General features: G+C 41.6%; 3 protein-coding genes across 6 annotated transcripts in view; 2 read left to right on the top strand and 1 right to left on the bottom strand.

Moving 5' to 3' along the window:
- Positions 1 to 10,267, bottom strand: part of LOC136153318 (T-complex protein 11-like X-linked protein 2) — a 37,008-nt gene extending 26,741 nt beyond the window's left edge. Inside the window, exon 1 of one of the 2 annotated variants that reach the window (XM_065915000.1) lies at positions 10,114 to 10,267. The gene's annotated coding sequence lies outside the window, so the exon portion shown is untranslated. Of the gene's footprint in view, positions 1 to 1,424; positions 1,446 to 10,113 lie in introns of those variants that run through there. The other variant, XM_065915002.1, reaches the window with a different exon arrangement.
- Positions 713 to 15,697, top strand: ARMCX5 (armadillo repeat containing X-linked 5). Its single transcript, XM_065916797.1, is given in 6 exon segments — positions 713 to 826; positions 1,159 to 1,449; positions 11,378 to 11,487; positions 12,987 to 13,066; positions 13,689 to 13,865; positions 13,868 to 15,697. Coding segments are annotated over 6 exon segments (2,274 nt in total). The 3' UTR covers positions 15,370 to 15,697.
- Positions 11,207 to 27,136, top strand: part of GPRASP2 (G protein-coupled receptor associated sorting protein 2) — a 93,709-nt gene continuing 77,779 nt past the window's right edge. Inside the window, exons 1-2 of one of the 3 annotated variants that reach the window (XM_065916592.1) lie at positions 11,207 to 11,272; positions 11,378 to 11,437. The gene's annotated coding sequence lies outside the window, so the exon portion shown is untranslated. Of the gene's footprint in view, positions 11,273 to 11,377; positions 11,488 to 27,136 lie in introns of those variants that run through there. The other 2 variants (XM_065916591.1, XM_065916590.1) reach the window with 2 other exon arrangements.

Here is a 27,136-nt window from a genome sequence, read left to right as displayed (position 1 = left end):
TCTGTCTAGTCAAAGCTATGGTTTTTCCAGTAGTCATGTATGGATGTGAGAGTTGGACTATAAAGAAAGCTGAGGGCCGAAGAATTGATGCTTTTGAACTGTGGTGTTGGAGGAGACTCTTGAGAGTCCCTTGGACTGCAAGGAGATCCAACCAATCCATCCTAAAGGAAATCAGTCCTGAATATTCATTGGAAGGACTAATGCTAAAGCTGAAACTCCAATACTTTGGCCACCTGATGCAAGGAACTGACTCCTTTGAAAAGACCCTGATGCTGGGAATGATTGAAGGCAGAAGGAGAAGGGGATGACAGAGGATGAGATGGTTGGTTGGCATCACCGACTCAATAGGCATGAGTTTGAGTAAATTCCGGGAGTTGGCGATGGACAGGGAGGCCTGGCATGCTGTGGTCCATGGCGTCGCAAAGAGTCGGACACGACTGAGCGACTGAACTGAACTAAATTGTACTAGTTTCTTTCCATTTAATTTGCCCAAAGACAATAGATCAAGGTGCTGCAATAAGGGAAGGGGGGATTCAATCCCGTCATAACTAATGGCATGTCTCACAATAGCTCCTTGTGGGACTGGTTTGTAAATGCTTTAAGACAGCATGACTAATTATGATCAAACCAGGAACTTCAGCAGAATGGGATAAACCAAACAGAGTTGATTTTTATTTCACTATATTTTCTCCTCAGGAGGAGAGAGGAGGACATGAAGCTAGGAGGTGAGGTGCCCGGTGATTATTCTGAGTTTGTCCAGAGGAGACAACAGGAGACCTCCGAGCCCGGAAAGCAGAGCTCTCCTGCGCGTATCTGGTCTCACCCGGTGGAGTATGGCATGTCTAGTGCCTAAACTAGAATGGAGAGGCCCCCAAACAGCCAGGCGTGCCGAATATGCCTTCTCTCCGTCGGGGTCACCCTAGGACCCTCCTTGATTGGCCGCCAATCTCCAGAGGGCAGAAAATAGGGATTTCAAATAATAACAGGGCTGGGCAAATAAGCCACATTGTTATCAGCTCACATGTTATTTGCTCACATTTTAAAATAACTATTATCATTGTTGGGAGACCAGTCCAACCAAACAGTCACAAGAGCGGAGGGAGCAAAGGGCCAGCCCCAGAGTGCTCATTCCGAGTCCCAAACTCCTCGTCCCCTCAGCATCGAACCTACAGCCGCAACGGACAGCCGCTCTTGGAGCTCCTGCCTCCGGACCTGCCAGGGACCGACCCGGAAAGGATTCGAATCCCGCTCAGAAGGCGGCGCTGTGAAGACAAAACCGTGCACTCGCCAGGGGGCGCCGCTACAAATCTCGCGTCCCAAGTTCCACCCTTCCAATTCCTGCAGGCCGGATTCACCAGCCCCGCGGCCACCACGCCCTCCTCTTCCCATAGCCCTCTAGCTCTGGCGGGGCCACACATCCTCACCCGAAGACTTGAAGACCAGAGAAAGGTAGACTGCTGTACCGACACCACTTCACATTCTAGACGAGGTTAGCATTCTGGTGAGGAGCTCCTGCTGTTTTAATTTGCGTGGCAGACCCTGCCCCCCCAACCCGCCCCAACCATCTCTCCGATTGGTCAAGGAATCCTAGATCCGCCTCCTTGCCCCTCCCACCGCTTTAGCCTTGCTGGCCTGAGTCCACTGTCTCTCTACTCAGGACCTCACCTCTGCAAATGGGTGTTAATGTCATACCAGATTCGCTTCCCCAGTGAAAGTGAAAGTCACTCAGTCGTGACTGACTCTTTGTGACCGCATGGACACATGGAATTCTCTAGGCCAGAATACTGGAATGGGTAGCCTTTCCCTTCTGCAGGGGCTCTTTCCAAACCAAGGATCGAACCCAGGTCTCCCACATTGCAGGCAGATACTTTACCAGCTGAGCCACAAGGGAACACCCAAGAGTGAAAGTGAAAATAGCTCGGTCGTGTCTGACTCTTATAGTCCATGGAATTCTCCAGGCCAGAATACTGGAGTGGGTAGCCATATCCCTTCTCCAGGGGGTCTTCCCAACCCAGGGATCGAACCCAGCTCTCCTGCATTGCGGGCGGATTCTTTACCAGCTGAGCCACAAGGGAAACCCAGGAATACTCGAGTGGGTAGCCTATCCCTTCTCCAGAGGATCTTCCCGACCCAGGGATCTAATTAGGGTCTCCTGCACCAACTGAGTTATCAGGGTTTAATAATGTCATACCAGATTTGCCACCCCAGGCCCCATTCAAACTCACTCTGATTCCTGCAGGGATTGATGGCTTGGCCTATCTCCCCTGCGTCTCCCACGATGTCCATCCTGAGGGTCCACTTCCCTTCCTCCTAAGTATGCTCACTCCTCCATGATAATAGGGGCCTTTACAATAAGTAGATACATCTTACCCAGTTAGCTTTGTATCTGTCTGAAGCTCCGAGATCCAAGCTAAAAGAGCCATAATCAGGTACTCCCTGCTTTTTATAGCCATAGGAGCTATACGTTGTGACAACCAAACAGTGATTTGGAAGCAATGTTTAGTGTTGTCTGTTCTAATTCTGCGAGGTCATGGAGGAAGGATGTTCATGAAGAGGGTGGGTGGTTTGGGGTCATTCACTCTCTCAGCTGAGCATTTCTGTGACAGTGGTGGGCTCCTATGTAAGTTATATTTTCTGATTTTCAGCCACTGAACATGGTAACACTGAACAGGGTAATCAGAGAATCTGCTGAGGCTATTCATCTTGATTTTCTTCAATCCTGATCACTTTACTTGATCCACAGTAGTTGCTTAGATAAATACCCATCTTTAGATTGAAGTAATAAGTCCAGAATAGAGCAGAATTTTTGGACAGCAGCACCACCCAGTGTCTATGTTGGGGAGAATAGTGAGGATCTGGTAGTTACTTGGAAAAACTGGGTCTTCAAGGTGATTTTCTGTATATTCACCCAGAACCTTAGAGTGTTAAGATAAAATGGAGATAGGACTGTATCTTCAGTGTATGGTGGTAGAGATCTACATAGATCATCAATCACTCTCTCCTCAAGCATTTCTCAGGCCTCCTCCACATCTCTTCATTTATTTTTCTATGCTCATGTAGCATGGGGTACAACCTTGAGAGTTTTGTATGCTTGTTGGGTGAACTTGTAAAACATAAAAATAAGTTCATTCAACAAACGACATTCACTGAATACCTACAATGTCCCAGGCATTAAATATAATAAACACCAGTGTTTCTGCCACTCTGATTTGGATGTTGTTGATATTTAGGTATATTTACTTTGTCTTTTTTTTAAAGGAATAAAAACATTACAGAAAATTCAGGTTTTTCTTGACTTTCAACCCATTTCCACTCCCATTTTCCCAGGGGTACTCCTATCCTGAATGTGATATGTAGTTTCTAGCCAAGGTTTCTGTCATTACAGATTTATATGATCTGTTTCCAGGAGCAACATGGACAATATTTTTACCCAGTGCCCCAGGTGTAAGACTGAATTTCCACATCTCTTGGGTTGACAGGAAGCCCCAGACAGGCACCTCCCCACTCCTGCCCCAAACTTCAAAGCATATCTTAAATCTATCCACCTCAAATCTTCAGAACTCCTCTCATGTCCACCCTTTCATGTTTCCATACAAATTGTAAAATGTTTTGTGCTTATTCTGTGAAAAATGTCATTGATAATTTAATTTTAAATCTGTAGGTTGCTTTGGTAGTATATTCATTTTTACAATATTTATTCTCAATTTTTCACCATTGAGAATGATGTTTGCTATGGGTTTGTTGTATATGGCCTTTATTATGTTGAAATAGGTTCCCAAGAATGTTTTAAGAATAAGAAATATAACAGCATGTTCCAGCTGCTAGAAAGGTAACTGATTAAAATGAAATAAATATAATGAAATGTTTTTGGTTAAGATATGTGTGTGTGTGTGTGTGTGTGTTTGTGTGTGTGTGTGTTTATACACATTGGTTGGCACTGATACAAGTCTGGAAGATTCTATATCAAAATATTGGTGGTATTTATCAGTGTTAGGATATACTATGTGTGTGTGTGCGCCAGTCACTCAGTCATGTCTGATTCTTTGTGACCCCATGCACTGTAGCCCAACAGGCTTCTCTGTCCATGGAATTCCCCAGGCAAGAATACTGGAGTAGGTAACCATCCCCTTCTCCAGAGTATCTTCCCAACCCAGGGATCAAATTCAGGTCTCCTGAATTGCAGGCAGATTCTTTACCATTTGAGGCACCAGGGAAGCCCCAGGATATTCCATACTTTTCCTAATAATTTTTCTTATATTTACTATTTTTTCTACTATGAGCATATATAACTTAGGTAATAAAAAATAAGTTAAAGGATTGGGAAAATAAACATTCCCAGAAAGTTCAATAGAAAAAAAAATTGTGGTAGAAAAGAAGTTGAACTATTTTCAGAACAAAGTACACTTCTAAAGCAACATATGAATTCAGTTAAAAGTATGATCATGAGAACTATCTCATTGTTCTTTGTTTCTTCCAATGGAAGGGCCAAAATCTGGGACCACCATAAAACAAAAAAGATGCCTAAAAATAGAAAGCCTATCTCCCATAATCATTATTTTCAACAGCTATCATTTCTGCTCTTTAGATGTTTATTGAGTATCAAGAGTGCTGTTTCACATCATGCTTTTGTGTGGATTCAGATACAGTCTCCTCAGTGAAAAGCAACATTATCTGTTATAGTAGTAGCAGTATCTTTACAGCATTTATTATGGATTTACCCAGTAAAATAGATTGTGACTCTCACAGGAGAATGTGCAGTTAAGGGCATCTTGGAAGCTTGTTCTTCAAATCTGGAGGATAAGCCATCTACCCTCATTAAAGCCATTTCAGAATTGGAAATTGTTAAGCCAATCAATGGGCCTTTTTCACTGTCTTTTACTAACATGGTGGCCTATCTTAGAGTCCATGTGTGTAAGTCTGAGAAGTTGGAGCATTTCTAAGAATATGTGTTGTGTTTTCGTGCACCCCAATGTTCATCGCAGCACTGTTTATAATTGCCAGGACATGGAAGCAACCTAGATGCCCATCAGCAGATGAATGGATAAGGAAGCTATGGTACATATATACAATGGAATTTTACTCAGTCATTAAAAAGAATTCACTTGAATCAGTTCTAATGAGATGGATGAAACTGGAGCCCATTATACAGAGTGAAGTAAGCCAGAAAGATAAAGACCAATACAGTATACTAACGCATATATATGGAATTTTAAAAGATGGTAACAATAACCCTATATGCAAAACAAAAAAAGAGACACAGATGTATAGAACAGACTTTTGGACTCTGTGGGAGAAGGCAAGCGTGGGATGTTCTGAGAGAACAGCATTGAAACAAGTATACTATCAAGGGTGAAACAGATCACCAGCCCAGGTTGGATGCATGAGACAAGTGCTCAGGGCTGGTGCACTGGGAAGACCCAGAGGGATGGGATCGGGAGGGAGGTGGGAGGGGGGATCGGAATGGGGAACACATATAAATCCATGGCTGATTCACGTCAATGTATGGCAAAAACCACTACAATATTGTAAAGTAATTAGCCTCCAATTAATAAAAATAAATGAAAAAAAAGAATTATTCCTTAAAAAAAGAATATGTGTTGTGTTTTAAATATCCTCTAAGACATGCTTTATTTAAATTGAAATTTATTTTTGAATAGTTATAAATATGAGGTTTAAAATTTAAAAAGAACATGAAAAGTTCATACAAGTAAGTCTCCAAGTTTCTTTCACATCTTTGACTGTCTATCAATAGGTCATCCTCCAAAAGAGATAAGCCACCAACAGTATATAAGAATGCCAGTTTTCCCACCTCTTCTCCATTTCAATTTGTTTCCAAACTTCTTGTTCTTTGCCAATATGATTGATGAGAAACAGTATATCATTGTAATTATAATTTGCACTTCTGTTATTGTCAGAGAGGTGAAACATTTTCTCGTATATTTGAGAAACATTGTCTTTTGATGAACAATGATCTACTATTTTTCTACTGGGTTGCTGGTCATTGGTCTTTTCTTTATGAATTCATAGAGGTTTGCTATATATTAAGAAGGTTAGTAAGGTACAGTTTCAAGTATGAAAAGAAGACAGAAAAGGATAAAAACCTCTTATCAAATGTGTTCCCCCAAATGTTCATTGCAATGCATGTTAAGATATGCCAGATTTATTTCCAAAATATATTAAATCAAATTCTTTGCTTCCTTCCTCCACTGAAAATTAGAGAGCATCTTCAGTGTGGCAGACTCTAGGCAAAGCCTTTGGTTTACAGACATCAAAGTGAAAAGTGAAGGTGTTAGTCACTCAGTCCTGTCGGACTCTGTGATTCCATGGATTGTAGCCCATCGGGCTCATCTGTCCATGGAATTATTCCAGCAAGAATACTGGAGTGGGTAGCCATTCCCTTCTGCAAGGAACCTTCCTGACTTCAGGGATTGAATCCAGGTCTCCTGCATCACAGGCAGATTCTTTACCATCTGAGCCACCAGGGAAAGACAAAGACAAACCTAGAGACAGGTCTTGATCTACAAACAGTAGAAGGTACCATGGAATTCTCATGACTAAATGGCCCTTCGCTTGTTCCAACTTGAAAAGAATATATATATTCAGGGAGAATGAGCGATGCATTCATTAGGCAGGACACAGTGGTGAAAGAAGAGGAGGAGTCAGGAGAGCAGTTCAAGGATCTGCCACGAGAAGCACGTGGGTAGTGTCCCTTTTCCTTAAAGAGAACAGTGTAAGAGGAGCCAGGACTGCTCCTACATGGTGCCTTACACCTGGCTGTGGGGTGAGAAACAGGGAGGATTGTCTGAGCAGGTGCAGGTCCTGACAGGAAAAGATCCTCTTTCCTGGGCAACTGTGGGGACAGTGAAACGGTGAAGTGTGCCACCACTGAGACTGAGAAAACAGCAGTGTGGCAGAAAGAATGACTACACTGGGCAGACAAGTGGTTTGTCTCCTCAGGCCAGAGGTCTACCAGGGGCTGCCCTCCCTTAGAAGAGGGGCATATGGCTTGGCCTCCATAGGTGCGCCTTTCCACCTTCCCGCCCACGGCCCCAGAAACAATGAAAGCAGAACTGCAGAGGGCCCAGAATCTCTGGGGTGGTCTGGCCTCAAATTGCTTCTCCTCTCTTCCTTTTCTGATATTTCCTCTATCCCACCTGACTTTTTATGCTTATAATATGGTTGGTGTAAGAAGGCCTTAAAAACATCTGAGAAAAGACAAGCGAAAGACAAAGGAGTAAAGGAAAGATATACCCATCTGAATGCAGAGTTCCAAGAAGCAAGGAGAGATAAGAAAGCCTTCTTAACAGAACAATGCAAAGAAATAGAGGGAAAAAAGAGAATGGGAAAGACGAGAGATCTCTTCAAGAAAATTAGAGATACCAATGGAACATTTCATGCAAAAATGAGTGCAATAAAGGATAGAAATGGTATGGGCCTAACAGAAGCAAAAGACATTAAGAAGAGGTGTCAAGAATACACAGAAGAACTGTACAGAAAAGGTCTTAATCACCTGGATAACCAGAATGGGGTGATCACTCACCTACAGCTAGACATCCTGGAGTGTGAAGTCAAGTGGGCCTCAGGAAGCATAACTACAAGCAAATCTAGTGGAGATGATGGAATTCCAGCTGAGCTATTTCAAATCCTAAAAGAGGATGCTGTTAAAGTGCTGCACTCAATATGCCAGCAAATTTCGAAAACTCAGCAGTGGCCACAGGACTGGAAAAGGTCAGTTTTCATTCCAATCCCAGAAAAGGGCAATGCCAAAGAATGTTCAAACTACCTCACAATTTCACTCATTTCACATGCTAGCAAGGTAATGCTCAAAATCCTTCAAGCTAGGCTTCAACAGTACATGAACAAAGAACATCCAGATATTCAAGCTGGTTTAGAAAAGGCAGAGGAATCAGAGATCAAATTGCCAACGTCCGTTGGAGCATCAAAAAAGCAAGGTAATTCCACAAAAACATCTACTTCTGCTGCATTGATTACACTGAAGTCTTTGACTGTGTGGATCACAACAAACTGAAAACTTCTTAAGGAGATGGGAATACCAGACAACCTTACATGTCTCCTAACAAACCTGTATGTAGGTCAAGAACTAACAGTTAGAACCGAACATGGAAAAACAGACAGGTTCAAAACTGGGAAAGGAGTATGTCAAGGCTGTATATTGTCACACTGCTTATTTAACTTATATGTAGAGTACATCATGCAAAATGCTGGGCTGGATGAAGTTCAAGCTGGAATCAAGATTGACAGGAGAAATATCAGTAACTTCAGATATGCAGATGACACCACCCTAATGGCAGAAAGCAAAGAGGAACCAAGAGCCTCTTGAAGAGGGTGAAAGAGGAGAGTGAGAAAGCTGGCTTAAAACTCAACATCAGGTCTTATCATTTCATGGCAAATAGATGGGAAAAAATGGAAACAGTGAGATACTTCATTTTCTTGGGCTCCAAAATCACTGGTGACTGCAGTCATGAAATTAAAAGACGCTTGCTCCTTGGAAGAAAAGCTATGACAAACCTAGACAGTGTATTAAAAAGCAGAGACATCACCTTGCTGATAAAGGTCCATATAGTCAAAGCTATGATTTTTCTAGTAGTCATATATGGACGTGAGAGCTGGACCATAAAAAAAAGTGAAGAGCTGAAGAATTGAGGCTTTTGTACTGTGGTGCTGGAGAAGACTCTTGAGAGTCCTTTGGACAGCAAGAAAATAAAACCAGTCAATCCTAAAGGAAATCAATCCTGAATAGTCATTGGAAGGACTGATGCTGAAGCTGAAGCTCTAATACTTTGGCCTCTTGACGCAAGTCGACTCATTGGAAAAGGCCCTGATGTTGGGAAAGATTGAGGGACAGGAGGAGTAGGGAGCAACTGAGAATGAGATGGCTGGATGGCATCACCATCAACTTAATAAACATGAGTTTGAGCAAACTCCAGGAGATGGTGAAGGACAGGAAAGCCTGGAGGTCCTGCAGTTCATGTGGTTGCAAAGATTCCGACAACACTGAGCAACTGAACAACAATATGGTGGTGAGGCATAAAGAGGGGCCCACAATGAGATAGTTTGGCATTTAACCCATTCTCATTCAGTGCTGCTTTCTTAACTCTCTTCCATTTCATATTCCATTTTAGGTGATAAATAAGGAAACCCTATGGTGGGGGTATGGGAGTGTGTCGGGGGGAGGGAGGTATTTAAGGGTACAAAGATATTTGAGTACTCATCCTCTTCTATGAGTACAGAATTATTTTCCACATACCCATAATCAGGCCCATGCATATTTAGGTGCAGAAAATATTGTGGGTGTTCAGAGGGGAGGCAGGGCATAAGAATGGCATATGTACACACCTGCCTAGTACGGTATTAATATACTTCTCTCCGTACATCTGTGCTTTCCCTATATTCTCAACCCACCTTACCCTCAACTATTTCTGTGCAAGAAATAAAGTAGACAATAAGGGCCAGAGACTTAGAGAAGAACAAGACCAAGGTGTTTGACATTGATCAGCACATCCGACCAAAGCAGATTTCCAGACACCCCAACCCATTCATTGGGCAAATGGATTGCTGGGAATGGCAGTTTGGAGGGGCTTGAGAAACCTGTATGCAGGTCAGGAAGCAACAGTTAGAACTGGACATGGAACAACCGACTGGTTCCAAACAGGAAAAGGAGTACGTCAAGGCTGTATATTGTCACCATGCTTATTTAACTTACATGCAGAGTACACTATGAGAAATGCTGGGATGGAGGAAGCACAATCTGGAATCAAGATTGCCAGGAGAAACATCAGTAACCTCAGATATGCAGATGACACCACCCTTATGGCAGAAAGTGAAGAAGAACTAAAGAGCCTCTTGATGAAAGTGAAAGAGGAGAGTGAAAAAGTTGGCTTAAAGTTCAACATTCAGAAAACTAAGATCATGGCATCCAGTCCCATCACTTCATGGCAAATAGATGGGGAAACAGTGGCTGACTCTATTTTTTTGGGTTCCAAAATCACTGCGGATGGTGATTACAGTCATTAAATTAAAAGACATTTGCTCCTTGGAAGGAAAGTTATGACCAACCTAGACAGCATATTAAAAAGCAGAGACATTACTTACTCAACAAAGGTCCGTCTAGTCAAGGCTATGATTTTTCCAGTAGTCATGTATGGATGTGAGAGTTGGACTATAAAGAACGCTGAGCACCGAAGAATTGATGCTTTTGAACTGTGGTGTTGGAGAAGACTCTTGAGAGTCCCTTGGACTGCAAGGAGATCCAACCAGTCCATCCTAAAGGAGATCAGTCCTGGGTGTTCATTGGAAGGACTGATGTTGAAGCTGAAACTCCAGTACTTTGGCCACCTGATGCGAAGATCTGACTCATTTGAAAAGACCGTGATTCTGCGAAAGATTGAGGGTGGGAGGAGAAGGGGACAACAGAGGATGAGATGGTTGGATGGCATCAGCGACGCAATGGACATGGGTTTGGGTGGACTCCGGGAGTTGGTGATGGACAGGGAGGCCTGGCGTGCTGCGGTTCATGGGGTTGCAAAGAGTCGGACACGACTGAGCGAATGAACTGAACTTTCATGGAAGGGCTTCTCTCATGGAAGGGACGCATAGTTTCGGAATAGAGGAGAATTTACCTTCCTGTGTCAGTCTTGAGCCTGTCGGTCCTGAGCTTCTTTCCCGACCTTTACCCAGACCCCTAACCCCACCCCTAGCTGCGGACCTCGGACTTCGGAGAGCAGAATGTGTAAAAGCTATATTTTGATATCTGTCTGCTCATCAGGTCAGAGCTGATTCACTGACTCCACGTCCCGAAAGCCGTAAAGCCCTACACATTTCAGTTCAAGGGAAAAGACTGTAGGTTTGCGGTAGGGGAGCTCTCTAAGAGAAAGGAACTAATACCAGATCCTTTCGATTAGTGGGCTTCTCACCGACCAGAGAGGCTTTCTCTATACCCAAACTCCGCCACCGCCCACTCCAGCAGCCTAAACAACCAGGGTGGGCGGGACCGGGCTCGCCGGAAGAGGAAGGAGCGGCGCTACGCAAAGCGTGGTATCACTCCGCTTCCGTAAAGCCGGATCCCCTTCAACTCCCCTCAAGCCACTCTGGTTGCCGGTGTTTTGGGGATGAGGCGAGACAAAGTCTGCAGAGGAAATGGTGGCTGTTAAAGATTTACTAGGAGCGGGTCCCTGACACGTCCTAGGGACAAGAAGAAGGAAATACCAAAAAGTGACAATCGTATGCCAATTGCGGTCCTTCATCTGATAAAGTAGGTATCTCGTCCTGAGTCCCAGGTGCCGGGCCGGTCTCCAAACAGTCGGCGCCATTGTCTCATGTCCTTGAGCTCATCTGACTGTCTGTCCCTCTTTCGTAGGTGTCTGCACCCCCTCGAGGCAAGGAAATGAGAAAACTACTTCTCATCCAAGCGGAGCAGGTCAATGAAGAGGCGGGCACTGCTTGGGAGTGTGGATACGGGTGTCAGAGGTGAACGTGGGCGATGTGACTTGGTCACACGGGGTGCACGGGGTTGGTGAGAGGCCAAGAGGGACAGGGGTCGTTTGCGTGGCACACAATGATAAATGAGTGATCTGCCTCTTGCAAGCTTGACTTCCAGACACTGCACCCCGCCACCATGTTTGGGGAGAGAAAGGAGTGTAGTAGCGGCCTCTAGCGGAGGAATGGTGGACTGTAATAGGAGGAGGAGGGTCTCCTGCTGTTAGTGAGAGCTGTTGTCTGGAGAGCCCTGGGAGGGAGAGTGTGAAAAGAGGTTGTAAGTGTTTGATAATCAAGGCCCTGGGTTAGAAGAGAGTCTCCTGTCCTGATTACTAGGCTGAGTATTAATAACCAGGTCTCTCCCACTGTCTTTTCATTTGGTCATTGAGTGTGTAACATGTGTTTATTTGTGTAGGTCTGTTTCTACGTTTGTGGTACTCCATGTTTCTGTAAACATGATCTGTAGGGGGTAGTGAACCTCAAAAGGAGGAGTAAGAAAAAGAAAATTTGTATAACCTCTGTAGAGAGGGCAGTGCTTCGGTGTGGTAGGTGGCTAGGACTAGAGCAAGTAGGGATCTAGGGGTAACGCAGCATCTCCTTTCTGCCAGTTTTCTAAACCATCCTCCCTTTTCCTATAGTGTTGAAGAAAATGATAGGCTTTGGGGAGAAGAAGAAAACATAAGAACATGAAAATAATACTTTTCATTGATTTCCAAAACAACTTCAATGGTTTGAATATTCCATCCTTCCTACCAGCAGCACAGTCTTGCAGCGATTTTTGAGTTGTCTCTGCAGGGGAATTGTCAGACTGAGAATGGAGCAGAGGAGCTTGGGGCTTGGGGGAGGAGAGAAAGAAAGAGAAATTTTTGGCAGTCAGGTACTTGTATTTAGAAGGGATCAGTGTCCTAGGTGCTGATCTCTACCAAGGACTCAATCTCCACTGTCTTCTGTGTCTGTATTTATATATTTATCTCTGCACTTATGAGTCTTTGTGTGTAGATCTATCTTTTGGTTTGCATACCTCTCAGTTGTTGTGAAGACTTGTAAATGGGAACGCAACTTGAAGCTTGGAAATAATGAGGAAGAGAAATAAGCCCTGTATCTGCTGAGATTGGTGTGAGGGTAGAGTGATTGAGATTATGGAATTGTCTGTCTCTTCTGTTTTACCAGTTTACTAACCTGTTTAGTCTTCTGCCAATTTAGGTGGAAGCCTTCCTAAGCTTTAGGGGTACAGAAGGGTAATACCTGCTTTTGTTACTTTCCACTTCATTTTCCTAGCCCAGTTCTGAAACAGGGAAATATTAGGGCAGTCTCTGAAGAGGAATATGATGGGAAACAGGGAGGAGGAATGGTACTGAATGAAGCAGGGCAATGGGGGAAAGGGACCAGAAGGAGGGAAACACTAGACAGACTACAAATGTAGGAACCAGGGACCAAGGTCAGTCTACCAAGAGATCAGTTTGCATATCCTCCTATTTATTTGTCCATAGATCTGCCTTTAGGTCTGCTGTGAGTCTTGTCATCACTGGAAACAAGGAAAGGAGGAGGAAATTACTGCAGATCAGTGAAGGTTTGTGTGTGTGGAGACTTCCTCAGTAGACCTGTAGGATGAAGTAATGGAGATCTGCTTGGGTGCAGCAGAGGTAAAGAGTCAGCCTAGGGATTCTTCAGCCTCTCTCACTCCCATCCAACTTTCCCACTCTCCATACTCCCGTTTTGTGTCTGGAAAAAAGATTGATTTTACCTGCAATAGTAGGGGAAATGAAATGGAGGAAGAGTTTGCTAATTATCTGCCTTCTACACTTAGAACTGAATTTCCATACTTTTCTGTTTCCATGTTGTGCTTATCAACGTGGAAAAAAGTTAGAAAAAGACTCAAAGCCCCATTTCCTTCCTCCACTCCTAGGTTCAACTTCAGTGGCTGATCTGGTGGCCTTGGAGTGGCTGAAGACCACCACCCTCCACAGGGCTGTGCTCAGGCACACAGCCATCCTTCCCTTCCCTGAGTGAGCTTCCTCTGCACATTGCTTATATCACTGAGAGCCTGTAGTTTGAAAGGGGGCTGAGTGACAACTGGACTTTGTATGAAAACACCAACCTGAGAGAGACCTTCAGTCAAGGCTGAGACAGGGTTGGGGATGTATAACTTGGCCTTGCCTGTAACTTGGATCGTGACTGACTTCCGTGCTGAGGCAAGGGCAGAGGAGGGGCTGGGGTTGGCCTGAAAGCTGGCATCCGTGGCCCTGCCAACACTAAAGCCAAGGCTAAGATCGAAGCCAAGGCTAACATCCAAGCCAAGGCAGTGGCTGAGGCAGAACTGAAAACAGGACTGGTGACCCAGGCCAAGGCTGGGGATGGAGCAGTGGCCAGGACACAGTGACCTGTGCTGAGGCCATGGCTCTGACAAGGCAAGTAAGCAAGATGGAATCTAAGACTAAGACTAGAGTCATGGCTGAGACCAAGGCAACCCCCCTGACAGAACCTAGTGTAGTGTCCCAAACCAAGTCAAAGGCCATGTCTATGTCCAGGCTCAGTGCTGTGACCAATTATAAAGTGAAGGCTGGTGCTGGAAGTGAAACCAATATCGGTTCCAAAGGCAACATTGGGTCCAGGTCCCAGAGAAGGAGCGAGGCCAGCATCAAGTTGAAGGTTGGGGACAGAGCTGGTACTGTAACTCAGTTCGGTGATGAGGATGAGGAAAATGTCTGTTCTTGGTTTTGGACTGGAGAAGAGCCTAGTGTAGGATCCTGGTTCTGGCCTAAAGAAGACAACCCATTTCAAGTGTATAAGCCTCCAGCTAAGATCCAGGAAAAGCCGAAGCCTACACCCAAACCTGAACTGACTATAAAGCAAAAAGCAAAAGCATGGTCAAGGGCCAGGTTTTCTGTCCTAGTTCCGGTAGATGGAGGGGAGCAATCCTTACCTCCAGGAGGGAATTGGACTCTGGTTGATACCTTGATTGAAACTCCTCTAGGGATTCGACCTCTGACCAAAATCCCACCCTATGATGGGCCTTACTTTCAGACCTTAGATGAGCTCAAAAAGCAGGTTAAGTATAGGGAAAAGTATAGGCCCAATCCAAAAACCTGTCGCTGCAAATCACATGTTTTTAGTTTAGAGCCTAAAGAGTTTGATAAACTTGTTGCCCTACTTAAGTTAACTAGGGATCCTTTCATTCATGAAATAGCTACAATGATAATGGGCATCAGTCCTGCTTATCCATTTACCCAAGATATAATTCATGATGTAGGTATTACTGTTATGATTGAAAACTTGGTCAATAATCCCAATATTAAAGAACACCCTAGAACTTTAAATATGGTGGATGACAACTCTGAGTTTTCTGGAAAACCACAAATAGGAGAGTTGTACATAAATCAAATTTGTAAGGACATAATCTTTTATCCTTTGAACTCCCCTATGCAACTGTCTGGACTAAAATTATTAGTGCAGGTGAGTGTAAACTTTGAGTACCACCATATAATTGTCAATTACATTCCAGATTTCCTCACTTTGTTAAACAAGGGAAGTGTTAAAACCAAGTTTTATGTTTTAAAAGTGTGTTTTCACTTGTCTAAAAATCAAGCCAATACAAGAGAACTAATCAGTGCCAAAGTATTGTCATCATTGGTTGTGCCCTTTAACAAAAATGAGTCAAAGGCCAATATTCTTAATATCATTGAAATATTTGAGAATATAAATTTCCAATTTAAAAAGAAGGTGAAGCTATTTAGCAAGGAAGAGTTCACAAAATATGAACTTATTTCCATATTTCAGGGAGCAAAAGAGTTTGGTCAGAAACTACAAGACTTAGCAGGGCACAGTGATCCTGAGGTGAGAGATAAAGTTATAAGATTAATACTCAAACTCTGAATAGCTGTATGTTCTCAGAAAACCTTTAGCAGTTTTTTTGGTGTTGTAATATGAAACCAATGCAACTTATAAGTTAAGTATTTATGCCGTCTGTGCTGATTGAAGGAGCTAGTTTTATGGATACCAAATGATCTTGAGAGCTTGAATGTTTGTTGGTTTTCATTGTGCCATATAAGTTCAGATATTTTTAGTATTTTTGCAATATGACCTGATAATGAACCTATTCATCCTGAGTAAGTTATACTTCTGTGCTTTATATTAACATAAGTGTATTCATTTAATACTTCAATTAAATGTGAATAAAGTTGCATGCCAAAACTGGTGAAAACATTGTCCTAGTTCTTCAGTTGAAGTCTAGTCAGAGGGATAAAGCACCAATAACGGGATTATAAAGAGCACTGTCTGTGTCTGTAGCGGGGTACAAACAACAAGTTTATGTTGACAGATCCTTTAGTTTCAACATGTTCAAGAAGGATAATCACTCTGTACACAAGAAGACAGGACTGTGCTACTAGCTGACATCTGGGCAGATCTGGGAAAAGGGGTGAAGACGTAGACTTTAGGAGTAAAGAAACACAGATGCTTTCATTCCAGTCTGAGTCTCAGAACTTGTGCTTAGCCTTTCACATATGATGTCTCATCAGGAAGATTTTTAACCTTCAAGAAAATTCCTGGTTCTCATCCCCAACTAGCAAAGCCATGGTAGTGTGGTTCTAAAAGGACCCAGTCTCATTGTGTCCTCAACATCCAGGTGCCCACCTTTGGGGTAATGAGTTTACTGCTTCATCTGAGGCTCCCTCCCCCTGTATTCCTGGGTCTCAGAGGAGTGCCTTTCTAAGGTCTAATCACAGAAATTGCTTCATGGATAATCTCATTTGCCCCATCTTTATGACTGTTTGCTCTCATATTTGCTTTTATTTGCTGACCATTGCTTCGGATTTGGTGATTTACACCTATGCTTGATGACAGTGCCTTGTTTGTGCTGATCCCTTTTGATTAGAGCTCAGCTCTATGAGACAGCCACAGGGTACCAAAGTCCTTTAGGAGTGTGTGGTTAGGAAGAAATTAATTCCCCTAATCCCACTATTTTATTTATTTGTACAGTTTACAGAGCTGAAGCCATGTTGTCTATACTATCTCAGCTCCTCCTGTTTATACCTAACAGAACCTAGGTTCTGGTTAAGAGTTTGTGGCATAGAATGCCAGAGTTTAGATTGGGATCTGGGGTCCCCTTAGCCTCTCCTACCTTCTATCTCCTTTGCTGTTATCATCCTCTTTCCTTAACTGCCAGCACTGGAAAATTGAGTATTGGAAAATGCAGTGTAGAAATACTGGTCTTTCTATTGAACTATCTCTCTCCTTACTTTTTATGTCTTTGAGGAGAAGGCCTAAACTGAAAAATCTCTACAAGATGTCATGAGCCCCTAGTTTTAGCAATTATCTTTAATTTCTATTAAGGTCAAATCTGAATCTATCTTCTGTATATCTAGGAGTTGAAATGAAGGACAGCCACACATGTGCACTAAGGGTGAAAAAATGCAGGCCGGCTTTTTGCAACATACAGTTGCAACTTATGTGATATTTTAAGTTCTTTATAACTTGTTTTTAATCCACAGAACTCCCATAGCCTAGAATTCCATCTGTGGGTGCTACCTTCAGAATTGGGGATCTTCACAGAACTGTTGGACCAGACCCTTTGGAAGTGTTCTGTGTCTCAAATGCCCTATGGAGCACACACTTAAAACAGTTGATAGCTGTAGAATTTTCCATCAGCTAAAGAGAAGGGTGAGTGTAGGGTGTGTATGTGTATCAAAGCAAGAAGCTGATGGTTTCTTCTTGGGTGGTAATTATGGAAGGCAGAATCAGTATCCAAATTGTTCCCGGGGTGTACTTGAAGTCAAATCCCCATTGCTCGTCTCTTGTTTCATCTCCTTTCCTGGAAAAATAATTGAAGCAAATCCATGTAGTATCAGAGCTGATACAGATATTACTTATCTCAGTATGTTGCTGGCTTGGGGTAAAACCAGTGTAGATTTCTCATCTTCCCTGTCATTAAGTAAAACAAGAACTCTTCCTCCAACACAACTGGATCATTAGCATCTACTGACCCTTTGCTGTGCCCTTAATTTTAAAAGAGGAACTTTCGGAGGAAATCCATCTACATATCACCAGTTTCCCTAGCAAGGCTGTCAAGGCACAATATCCTTCAGTATCTTTGCATTGTCTGCATTATATGCCACAAGTGACCTGCATTCAACCTACAGGGTACTTCAGGTTCTCTGAAACACCTTAGGTGAGAAATCCTGGTCCACAACTAGCAGTTCATCCCTCAGTGAACCAGTGACCAAGCACAAACATCTTTAAGAGAAGAGGCACACTCCCATCCTTCAGTTTTCGTAACAGATGATTTCTTCTGAGTCAAAACCAGTCTGATATGAAAAACAAAAACTTCTGTGACTGTCATCCCTTGGTATATAAATCTCAAGTGGATAAAAAACCAAAGGAAATGACTCAAAGGTTGTACCTTTTCCACTTGAGATTCCTGTTAAAGTAATGTGATTTTTCTGGTATACCAGGAACAGTGGTAGGAACTTTTATGATTTTCATAAATCCATTAATGTCATTATATATGTAGTAAAGTTTTGAAATATAATATTAAAATTTCAAAAGATAGCCTAGATGAACAACACAGTTAATTCCCTCTCTCTCTTCATTCTGCAAGAAACATGGCTCCATTGAACAGAAAAAATTCTTTTCGGGGACTGTTGTAGCCACCCCTCAGAGATGAAATACATTGTCACTCCAGATTTTGTTCAGATGCCGATATTGATAATATCACACATATATACACACCAAGACAGTGTAAAAAGTTATTACTCAATAATGAGGCTTTCTGGGCAGAGCAGGGTAGCTCCCAGACAGGTCTGAAAAATAGCTTAAGAGAATAGGACAAGAAGATGACCTTTGGGTTTTATGATAGCTAGGAGATGGGTTCAGAGTGAGGGTTCCTGCAGGTGGTTTGAACTTTTGCCAGTGCCTAAGGAGGGAGCACCTTGGCCTTCTGATCAGCTTGCCCAAATGTGGGGCAGAGGGGGAAGATATCAACTTATTCATATGTGGAGCAGAGGAGAGGGAGGGGTGAGGCTTGAAACCTATCAAGTAGTCAAAGTTAAAAAAATGAAGTCAGCCTCTTTATTATAGGGACTGTAACGTATCAGCTTTTTTTTTTTTTTTTACCAGTCATAACTTAAAGCATATACAGATAAGTTTCTATTGTGATTGAAGCAAAAAAATCATTTTTGGTTAATCAAACTTCCCTGAAATAGTTTTGTTCTGGCATCTTTGTCCCCAGAGTTCAATCTACCAGAATATCCTAAGAGTTACAATGATTTAATAAACCAGTGACATGGATATCTTGAGTAACTTAAGTGTTGACTCCACTACATCAGTAACAGGATTTGATGAATAATATAATGAATAAGAAGTATTTTCCTTAAACACTTCTCAGAGCAAAACCATGAAATTTACTCAGTTTGGCTTTAAAATTAGCAACATGCTTCAAAGGATGCCATTGATAAATTAAAAAGACAGCTCATAGGATAGAAAATATTTGCAAATCATATATATGATATGGAACTGGCATCCAGAATATATAATGAACTCTTGCCACTCAATAAAGACAAATAAAAAGCAATTAAAATAGCAAAGGATTTGATTAGACATGTTTTCAAAGAAGATATGTAAATGTCCAATAAACACATGAAAATATGCCCAATATCTTTAGAGAACTGCAAATCAAAACCACAGTGATACGATTTCACACCCACTGGATGGCTATAATTCATTAAAAAATGGATAATAGTGTTGGCAAGGATGTAAAAATTTGGAACCCTTGAACCTGCTGGTGGAAATGTAAAAAGTTGCAGCCAACATACAAAATAATTTGGCAGTTTCTCTAGGGTGTGTGTTAGTCGCTCAGGCATGTCTGACTGTTTGGGACACTATGGACCGTAGCCCACCAGGCTCCTCTGCCCATGTCCAGTATTCTCCAGGCAAGAATACTAGAGTGGATTGCAATTCCCTTCTCCAGGGAATCTTCCTGACCCAAGGATCGAACCTGGGTCTCCTGCATTTCAGGCGGATTCTTTACTGCCTAAGCTACCGGGGAAGCCCAGTGTACCATGTCTTAATTACGTAACACCCAAGTTTGAATTGATATCAGCTTAGTTTCAAGAGTAAAAGTCTCTCCTTACCACTCAATTTCCCTCTTTATGTTATTGTCACAAATTAGATCTCTATACATCATGTCCATTAGTACAGTTTTAGTTATAGTTTGTGCATTTGGCTTTCAAAATACAGTATAAGTTTACCCATGTTGTGACAAATGGCATGATTTCATTCTTTTTTAAATTAATTTATTTTTTACTGAAGGATAATTGCTTTACAGAATTTTGTTGTTTTCTGTTAACTTCATTCTTTTTTAAGGCTGAGTAATCTGTGTGTGTGTGTGTATCTTCTTTTTCCATTCATCTGTTGATGGACATCTAGGTTGTTTCCACATTTTGGCTAATGTAAATAATGCCACAGTGAATATAGGGTGCATATATCTTTTAAAGTTAGTGTTTTTGTGTTCTTCAGTTAAATACTCAGAAGTGGGGTTGCTTGATGGTATGCCAGTTCTATTTTTGATTTTTTGAGCAACTGTTTTCCATAGTGGCTGTACCAGTTTACATTCCCACCAGCAGGTGCATAAGGGTTCCTTTTTTTCCACATCCTTCCCAACATGTTACTTCTTGTCTTTTTGATAATAGCCATTCTAACAAGTATGAGGTAATATCACGATGTGGTTTAAATTTGCATTTCCCTGATGACTAGTGATGTTGAACATCTTTTCATGTGTCTGTTGGCCTTCTGTATGTCCTTTAGAGGAATGTCCATTCAGGTTCTGTGCCCATTTTTTTAAATCTGATTGTTCATTTTTCTTTTCATATTGAGTTATGTGATTTTTTAATAATTTTGACATGAACCCCTTATCAGATATATCATTTACAAGTATTTTCTCTCATTCCATATCTTGTTCTTTCATTTTGCTGATGGTTTGCTAGGTGAAATAAGTCAGAGAAAGACAAGTACCATATGAGCTCACTTATATGTGGAATCTAAAAAACAAAACAAACAAAATGGAAACAGAGGGAGTTCTCTGCTGCCCTAGTGATTAGGATTCTGGGCTTTCACTGCTATCAGTTCAGTCACTCAGCCGTGTCCGACTCTGCGACCCCATGAACCACAGCACGCCAAGCCTCCCTGTCTATCACCAACTCCCGAAGTCCACCTAAACCCATGTCCATCAAGTCGATGATGCCATCCAACCATCTCATCCTCTGTCGTCCCCTTCTCCACCTGCCCTCAATCTTTCCCAGCATCAGGGTCTTTTCTAATGAGTCAGCTCTTTGCATCAGGTGGCCAAAGTATTGGAGTTTCAGCTTCAACATCAGTCCTTCCAATGAACATCTCAGACTGATCTCCTTTAGGATGGACTGGTTGGATCTCCTTGCAGTCCAAGGGACTCTCAAGAGTCTTCTCCAACACCACAGTTCAAAAGCGTCAGTTCTTCGGTGCTCAGCTTTCTTTATAGTCCAGCTCTCACATCCATACATGATCACTGGAAAAACCATAGTCTTGACTAGACAGACCTTTGTTGACAAAGTAATGTCTCTGCTTTTTAATATGCTGTCTAGGTTGGTCATAACTTTCCTTCCAAGGAGTAAGCGTCTTTTAATTTCATGGCTGCAGTCACCATCTGCAGTGATTTTGGAGCCCAGAAAAATAAAGTCTGACACTGTTTCCACTGTTTCCCCATCTGTCTGCCATGAAGTGATGGGGCCGGATGCCATGATCTTAGTTTTCTGAATGTTGAGCTTTAAGCCAACTTTTTCATTCTCCTCTTTCACTTTCATTAAGAGGCTCTTTAGTTCTTCTTCACTTTCTGCCATAAGGGTGGTGTCATCTGCATATCTGAGGTTACTGATATTTCTCCTGGCAATCTTGATTCCAGCTTGTGCTTCCTCCATCCCAGCGTTTCTCATGATGTACTCTGCCTATAAGTCAAATAAGCAGGATGACAATATACAATATACAATATACATGATGTACTCCTTTTCCTATTTGGAACCAGTCTGTTGTTCTATGTCCAGTTCTGACTGTTGCTTCCTGACCTGCATACAGGTTTCTCAAGAGGCAGGTCAGGTGGTCTGGTATGCCCATCTCTTTCAGAATTTTCCACAGTTTATTGTGATCCACGCAGTCAAAGGCTTTGGCATAGTCAATAAAGCAGAAATAGACGTTTTTCTGGAACTCTTGCTTTTTCAATGATCCAGCATATGTTGGCAATTTGATCTCTGGTTCCTCTGCCTTTTCTAAAACCAGCTTGAACCTCTGGAAGTTCACGGTTCACGTATTGCTGAAGCTTGGCTTGGAGAATTTTAAGCATTACTTTACTAGCGTGTGAAATGAGTGCGATTGTGTGGTAGTTTGGGCATTCTTTGGCATTGCCTTTCTGTGGGATTGGAATGAAAACTGACCTTTTCCAGTCCTGTGGCCACTGCTGAGTTTTCCATATTTCCTATAACCCAGGTTAAATTCCTGGTTGGGAACTGAGATATCATAATCTGTGCAGACGAAAAAAAAAATCTCGAAAATCTGAACAGACTTACAGATACAGAGAGCAAACTTATGGTTGCCAGAGGGAAGGAAGGTGGGGGGTATTATGGTGCAGTAGGTGAACAAATTATACAATATTTATTATTTGTGTCTGGCTGCTTCATATATTTTCAGTTTATCCTTGTAGCATGTATCAAAATTTTATTTCTTTTTACAATTGAATAATAGTTCATTGCTGGTATATATCACATTTTGTTTATCCATTCATCTGTCAATGGACATTTTGGTTGTTTCCAATTTTTAGCTGTTGTGAATAATGCTAAGAACATTGGTGGCACAAATATCTGATTCAGTCTTTGCTTTCAGTTATTTTGGTTAAAAACTAGAAGTGGAATTGATATATCATATGCTAATTCTATGTTTAATTTTTTTTGAAGAAGTGACATATTGTTTTCCACAGTGGCTACATCATTTTTCATTCTCATCAGCAATGCACATGGGTATCAATTTCTCCACATCCTTGCCAGCATTTGCTATTTTTCTGTATAATACCCATCTTAATGTGTATGAAGTGGTATCTTGTGGTTTTGCTTTGTATTTCCCTAATGACCAGTGATGTTGTGCATCTTTTCATGTCCTTATTGGCTATTTGCATATCTTCTTTGAAAAAAATGTCTATTTGAGGCCTTTGCCCTTAATGAGGGCTTCCCTCATAACACAGTTGGTAAAGAATCTGCCTGCAATGCAGGAGACCCTGGTTTGATTACTGGGTTGGGAAGATCTGCTGGAGAACGGATAGGCTACCCACTTCAGTATTCTTGGGCTTCCTTGTGGCTCAGCTGGTAAAGAATCCACCTGCAATGCAGGAGACCTGGGTTTGATCCCTGGGTTGGGAAGATCCCCTGGAGAAGGGAAAGGCTACCCACTCCAGTATTCTGACTTGGAGAATTTCATAGACTGTATAGTCCATGGGGTTGCAAAGAGTTGGAAACAACTGAGTGAGTTTCACTTTCACTTCACTTTGCCCTTAAAAATAAACCCTTAAAAATAGGGATGTTTGGTCTTTTTTGTTATTATTGTTGGGTTTTAGAAGTCTTTTAAATATTCTTGATATTAACCCCTTATTTTGTATATGATTTGCAAGTGTTTTATCCCATTCTATGGCTTGCCTTTTCACTGTCTTGAAAGGATCTTTTGATACACCTAAGTTTTTAATCTTGACAAAGTCCAGTTTATTTTTTCTTATGTTTTGGTGTTCTATCCAAGAAATCATTGCCAAATTCAGTGCCATTAAGTTCTTCCCTATATTTTCTTCTAAGAGTTTCAATGTTTTAGCTCTTGAGTTGGTCATTGATCCATTTTGAATTAATTTTAGTATGTGGTATGGGGCTTCCCTGGTAGCTCAAATGTTGAAGAATCTTCCTGCACTGTGGGAGACCTGGGTTTGATCCCTGGCTCAGGAAGATCCCCTGGAGAGGTGAATGGCTACCCACTCCAGTAGTCTTACCTGGAGAATTCCATGGACATAGGAGCCTGGTGGACTACAGCCCATGGGGTTGCAAAGAGTCATGACTGAGTGACTAACACTTTCAGTCTCACATGTGGTATGAGGTAAAGCTCCAAATCCATTCTTTTGCATGTGGATATCCAGTTTTCCCAACACCATTTCTTGAAAAGAATGTTAATTCCCCATTGAACGGTCTTGGTACCCTTGTCAAAAATCATTTGGCCACATATATGCAAGGGATTATTTCTTGGCTCTTTATTCTGTTTCACTGGTTTGTGTGTCTATCTTTATGCCAGTGCCATACTGTTGAGATTGCTGCAGTTAGTACAGTAAGCTTTGTGTGGTATTGTGATTTATAAGGAATATAATTGGCCATTCAGATGACCAAGATATATTTCTCATATATATTTGGTCTCCATCCACTGTCCCTGGCTCACAGCTCCTGAAACCCTTGAAATTTCCTGAATAAGAGCAATGAGAACACCTTTTGTGATAATGTTTGGTCTCTTATCCTCAGTTCCTGTAATCCACTTCAGAGCTATTATGGTGAAATGCGTGTTTTGTTATTCATTTGTTGTTCAGTTGCTAAGTTGTGTTTGACTTTTTGGGACACCATGGACTGCAGGACTTGGAGAACACATGAAGATTCTGGGAGAGTGGAGCACAAGGAGAGAGCATGCACCCATTCCCCATACCTTGTCCTATGTAATCCAATTGACTGTTTCTGAATTACATCCTTTGATAATAAACTAGTAATCTGGTAGATAAAGTGTTTCTCTGAATTCTGTAGGTCACTCTAGAAAATTAATTAAAATCAAGGAGGAGGCCATAGAAACCTCTGATTTATAGCCAGTTGGTCATAAGTACAGGTAACAACCTTGGCTTGAGATTGACATTTGAAGTGAAGGCGGTCTTGTGGGACTTGGTCTCTAACCTGTGGAATCTGATGCTATCTCTGGGTAGATAGTATCATTATTAAGTTTACTTGTAGGACACCTTGCTGACATTTGAGAATTACTTGTTGGTATAGGAAACCACCTCTTCCTCCCACTTTCTGACACATACACATTGGAAATGGGTTCAGAACCACTTTAGTTAGTATCAGAAAAGTGGGATTTGTTAGAAAGCCCTGGCTCACGTAAACATGTAGTTTGGGAAAAGAAAGGATGAAAAGGTGGGGGATGAGGAACCTTTGATTCATGATCATACATGGTATGGAGCAACAGCTGTGCTACAATCTGATACGAAGAGGTAAAAGTTACCAATGGAATTTAGGGATGGATCTGTAAATGAGAAATTAGTAGTCAATCTAAGAAAGACATGAAAATTTTATTTGAAGCAACTTGAGGATTATAACTAGAGAGGCAGACTTTCAGAAAGTTCTGAGGACTGTCCCACTTGTTAGAGGTCAAAGCACAGTTATATAGTTTTTGAGACAAAGGATTATATATCAACTGACATATTGATACAATCCAGGTCTGCAAGTACAAAGTGAGTAGTGGGTCACCATGACTCCTTACAAGGCCAAGAAGGAAGGTTATATCCTAGAGATCTGATTAGTGCAGATGCACAATACACACTAAAGGGAAGGGAGGAGGCCCAAATGGTCAGAGAAAAATTTTATGTTTACATTTTCTTGTCTTGCCATAAAATTAGAATTTTATTTAATCAGATCCAACTCCTGGGGAGTTGTCTCACTAGATGAATAAGGAAGTGCAGACTAATAAGAAAAAAAGGTAAATATACAATCTTGGTAATTATCTGTTAATAGCTAAAGTAAAAGAGAGTGTTAGACCAGACCCTGATGTTAGACCAAGCTCAGATTTCAGTGAGTCTGATCTTCAGCCACCAGCCTCACAGCTGCTTCCACCCCAAGGTAAAAATTATGCAGAGGCAACAGAAAGTACCTCTAAAACCTCTAGTTACTAGGAAGGTAGTCATTGTAGGGGGAGGGCAAAACCAAAACACTATTGAAATCAGGGGACTTTAGTGTGAAGAAGTTATTTTACTTTGTAGATCAATATCATCAATCTCCTGAGGAACCTTTATTGAAATGGATTGTGAAAGTGACTAATTTAGGAGCTGTGGCTTTGGTTTTGAATGCTGCAGAGTGAAAGAGCATGTTTGGGTTGGCACAGGATGCACAGATCACTATAGAACAATCACAGATGGCTATATGTGATCCAGACACACAGGAGGTTATTCCTGAAGGAACAACTAGCCTGGTAGATGGGGTAAAAATCACTATAAGGTCTGTTTACCCTGAGAAGGGGACTGCCCATCTTTTTGTATGAATGGAAACTGAATTACCCCAGATGAAGCAGCTGATATGCTTTGTATGCAAACCATGTGGTACTGGCTTTATGAATACCAGGATATTCATCCAATGAATATACTTGTTACCCAGTCTTGGTAGATGCTATGTTAAAGTGCTCCTTTTGTATGGATACCCTATTGTAACCTTACTGCCACAAAATTGAGGGACAGTTCAAAAAGCCTTATGAAATTTACTGTCTCAGCTTCCTCTCATGGTCTTATTGATGCTAGTAAAAATATTAGATAATTAACAAGAGAATGGAGAAGGCAGAGAAGAGAATCAAGAGAATGGTTTTATCAGGGGAGAAATTTTAAACAGTTAAGGAATAAGGTGAATAAAGCTAATGTTGATAGGAATGGAGCAAAGAAGAAAGAGTCATGGAACTCATCCTAGCAGAATGGAAATCTTTAGATAGTAATTAAGGAGTGGAATGAATAAAACAGATATTGGTGGGCTTAACACAGAGATTTTAATACAGCACTACCAATGGACTTGCTGCCCCCCCCAACATTAAATAGCCCTAGGTAAGTCAGCTCTGTTTACAATTTGGAGAAAATTTGAAAGCCAGAAAACAAATTACAATGAGAAATCTGATCAATCACTTAGGGCAATAGTAAGACAATCAATATAAGATTGATAAATCTCATATAAGATTTAAGACATATAACATTTTGTATGTCTTATACATAAGACTTTATGACTTATAAAGTCCCTTGGCTCTTGCTAAGGATCTAAAGCCTTTTGCATAAGCTTGGATAAAATAGTCAGATGGTGGCAAAAAGATGCCAAGACTCCCTGATACAGGAGTCTACAAACTGGTACCAAAATCCATTGATGAAACCTTGACTCAGGCTGCAGTTCAATTGAGAGAACATATAAGTGTAAGGGTTAATTAAATTATGGAAGTTGGAATGTTACCCAAATCTTTCTTTAGGGATGGAAATTATGTCTGACTGGGGAATGCTTCTCTTACATAGTATTGTAAAACCAACCCCCCCCCCCAAAAAAAAAACCCATTGATGAGGTCCTAAGGGAGGCTACAGTTATAAATGTAAGGGTTGATGAAGTTAAGATAAAACTTAGTAGGATAATTGATATACTTTAACAGGTTTCATGTGAAGTGATTGCATCTTTTTTTTTTTCTTTTTACTTCATTGTATTTTGGGGATGGACATTTTATCTGACTGATGAATATTTCCCATACCTAGTAGTGTAAAACAGAAGGCAGGTAAATCCGCCCTTCAAGCAGTGTTAACTGGGCATACTAAATGGGAACCAGTAAG

This window comes from Muntiacus reevesi, chromosome X, assembly GCF_963930625.1.
Source record: "Muntiacus reevesi chromosome X, mMunRee1.1, whole genome shotgun sequence".
Classification (NCBI taxonomy): domain Eukaryota; kingdom Metazoa; phylum Chordata; class Mammalia; order Artiodactyla; family Cervidae; genus Muntiacus; species Muntiacus reevesi.
Note: the sequence above shows the minus strand (reverse complement) of the source record. Positions and strands in the feature narration are given on the sequence as shown.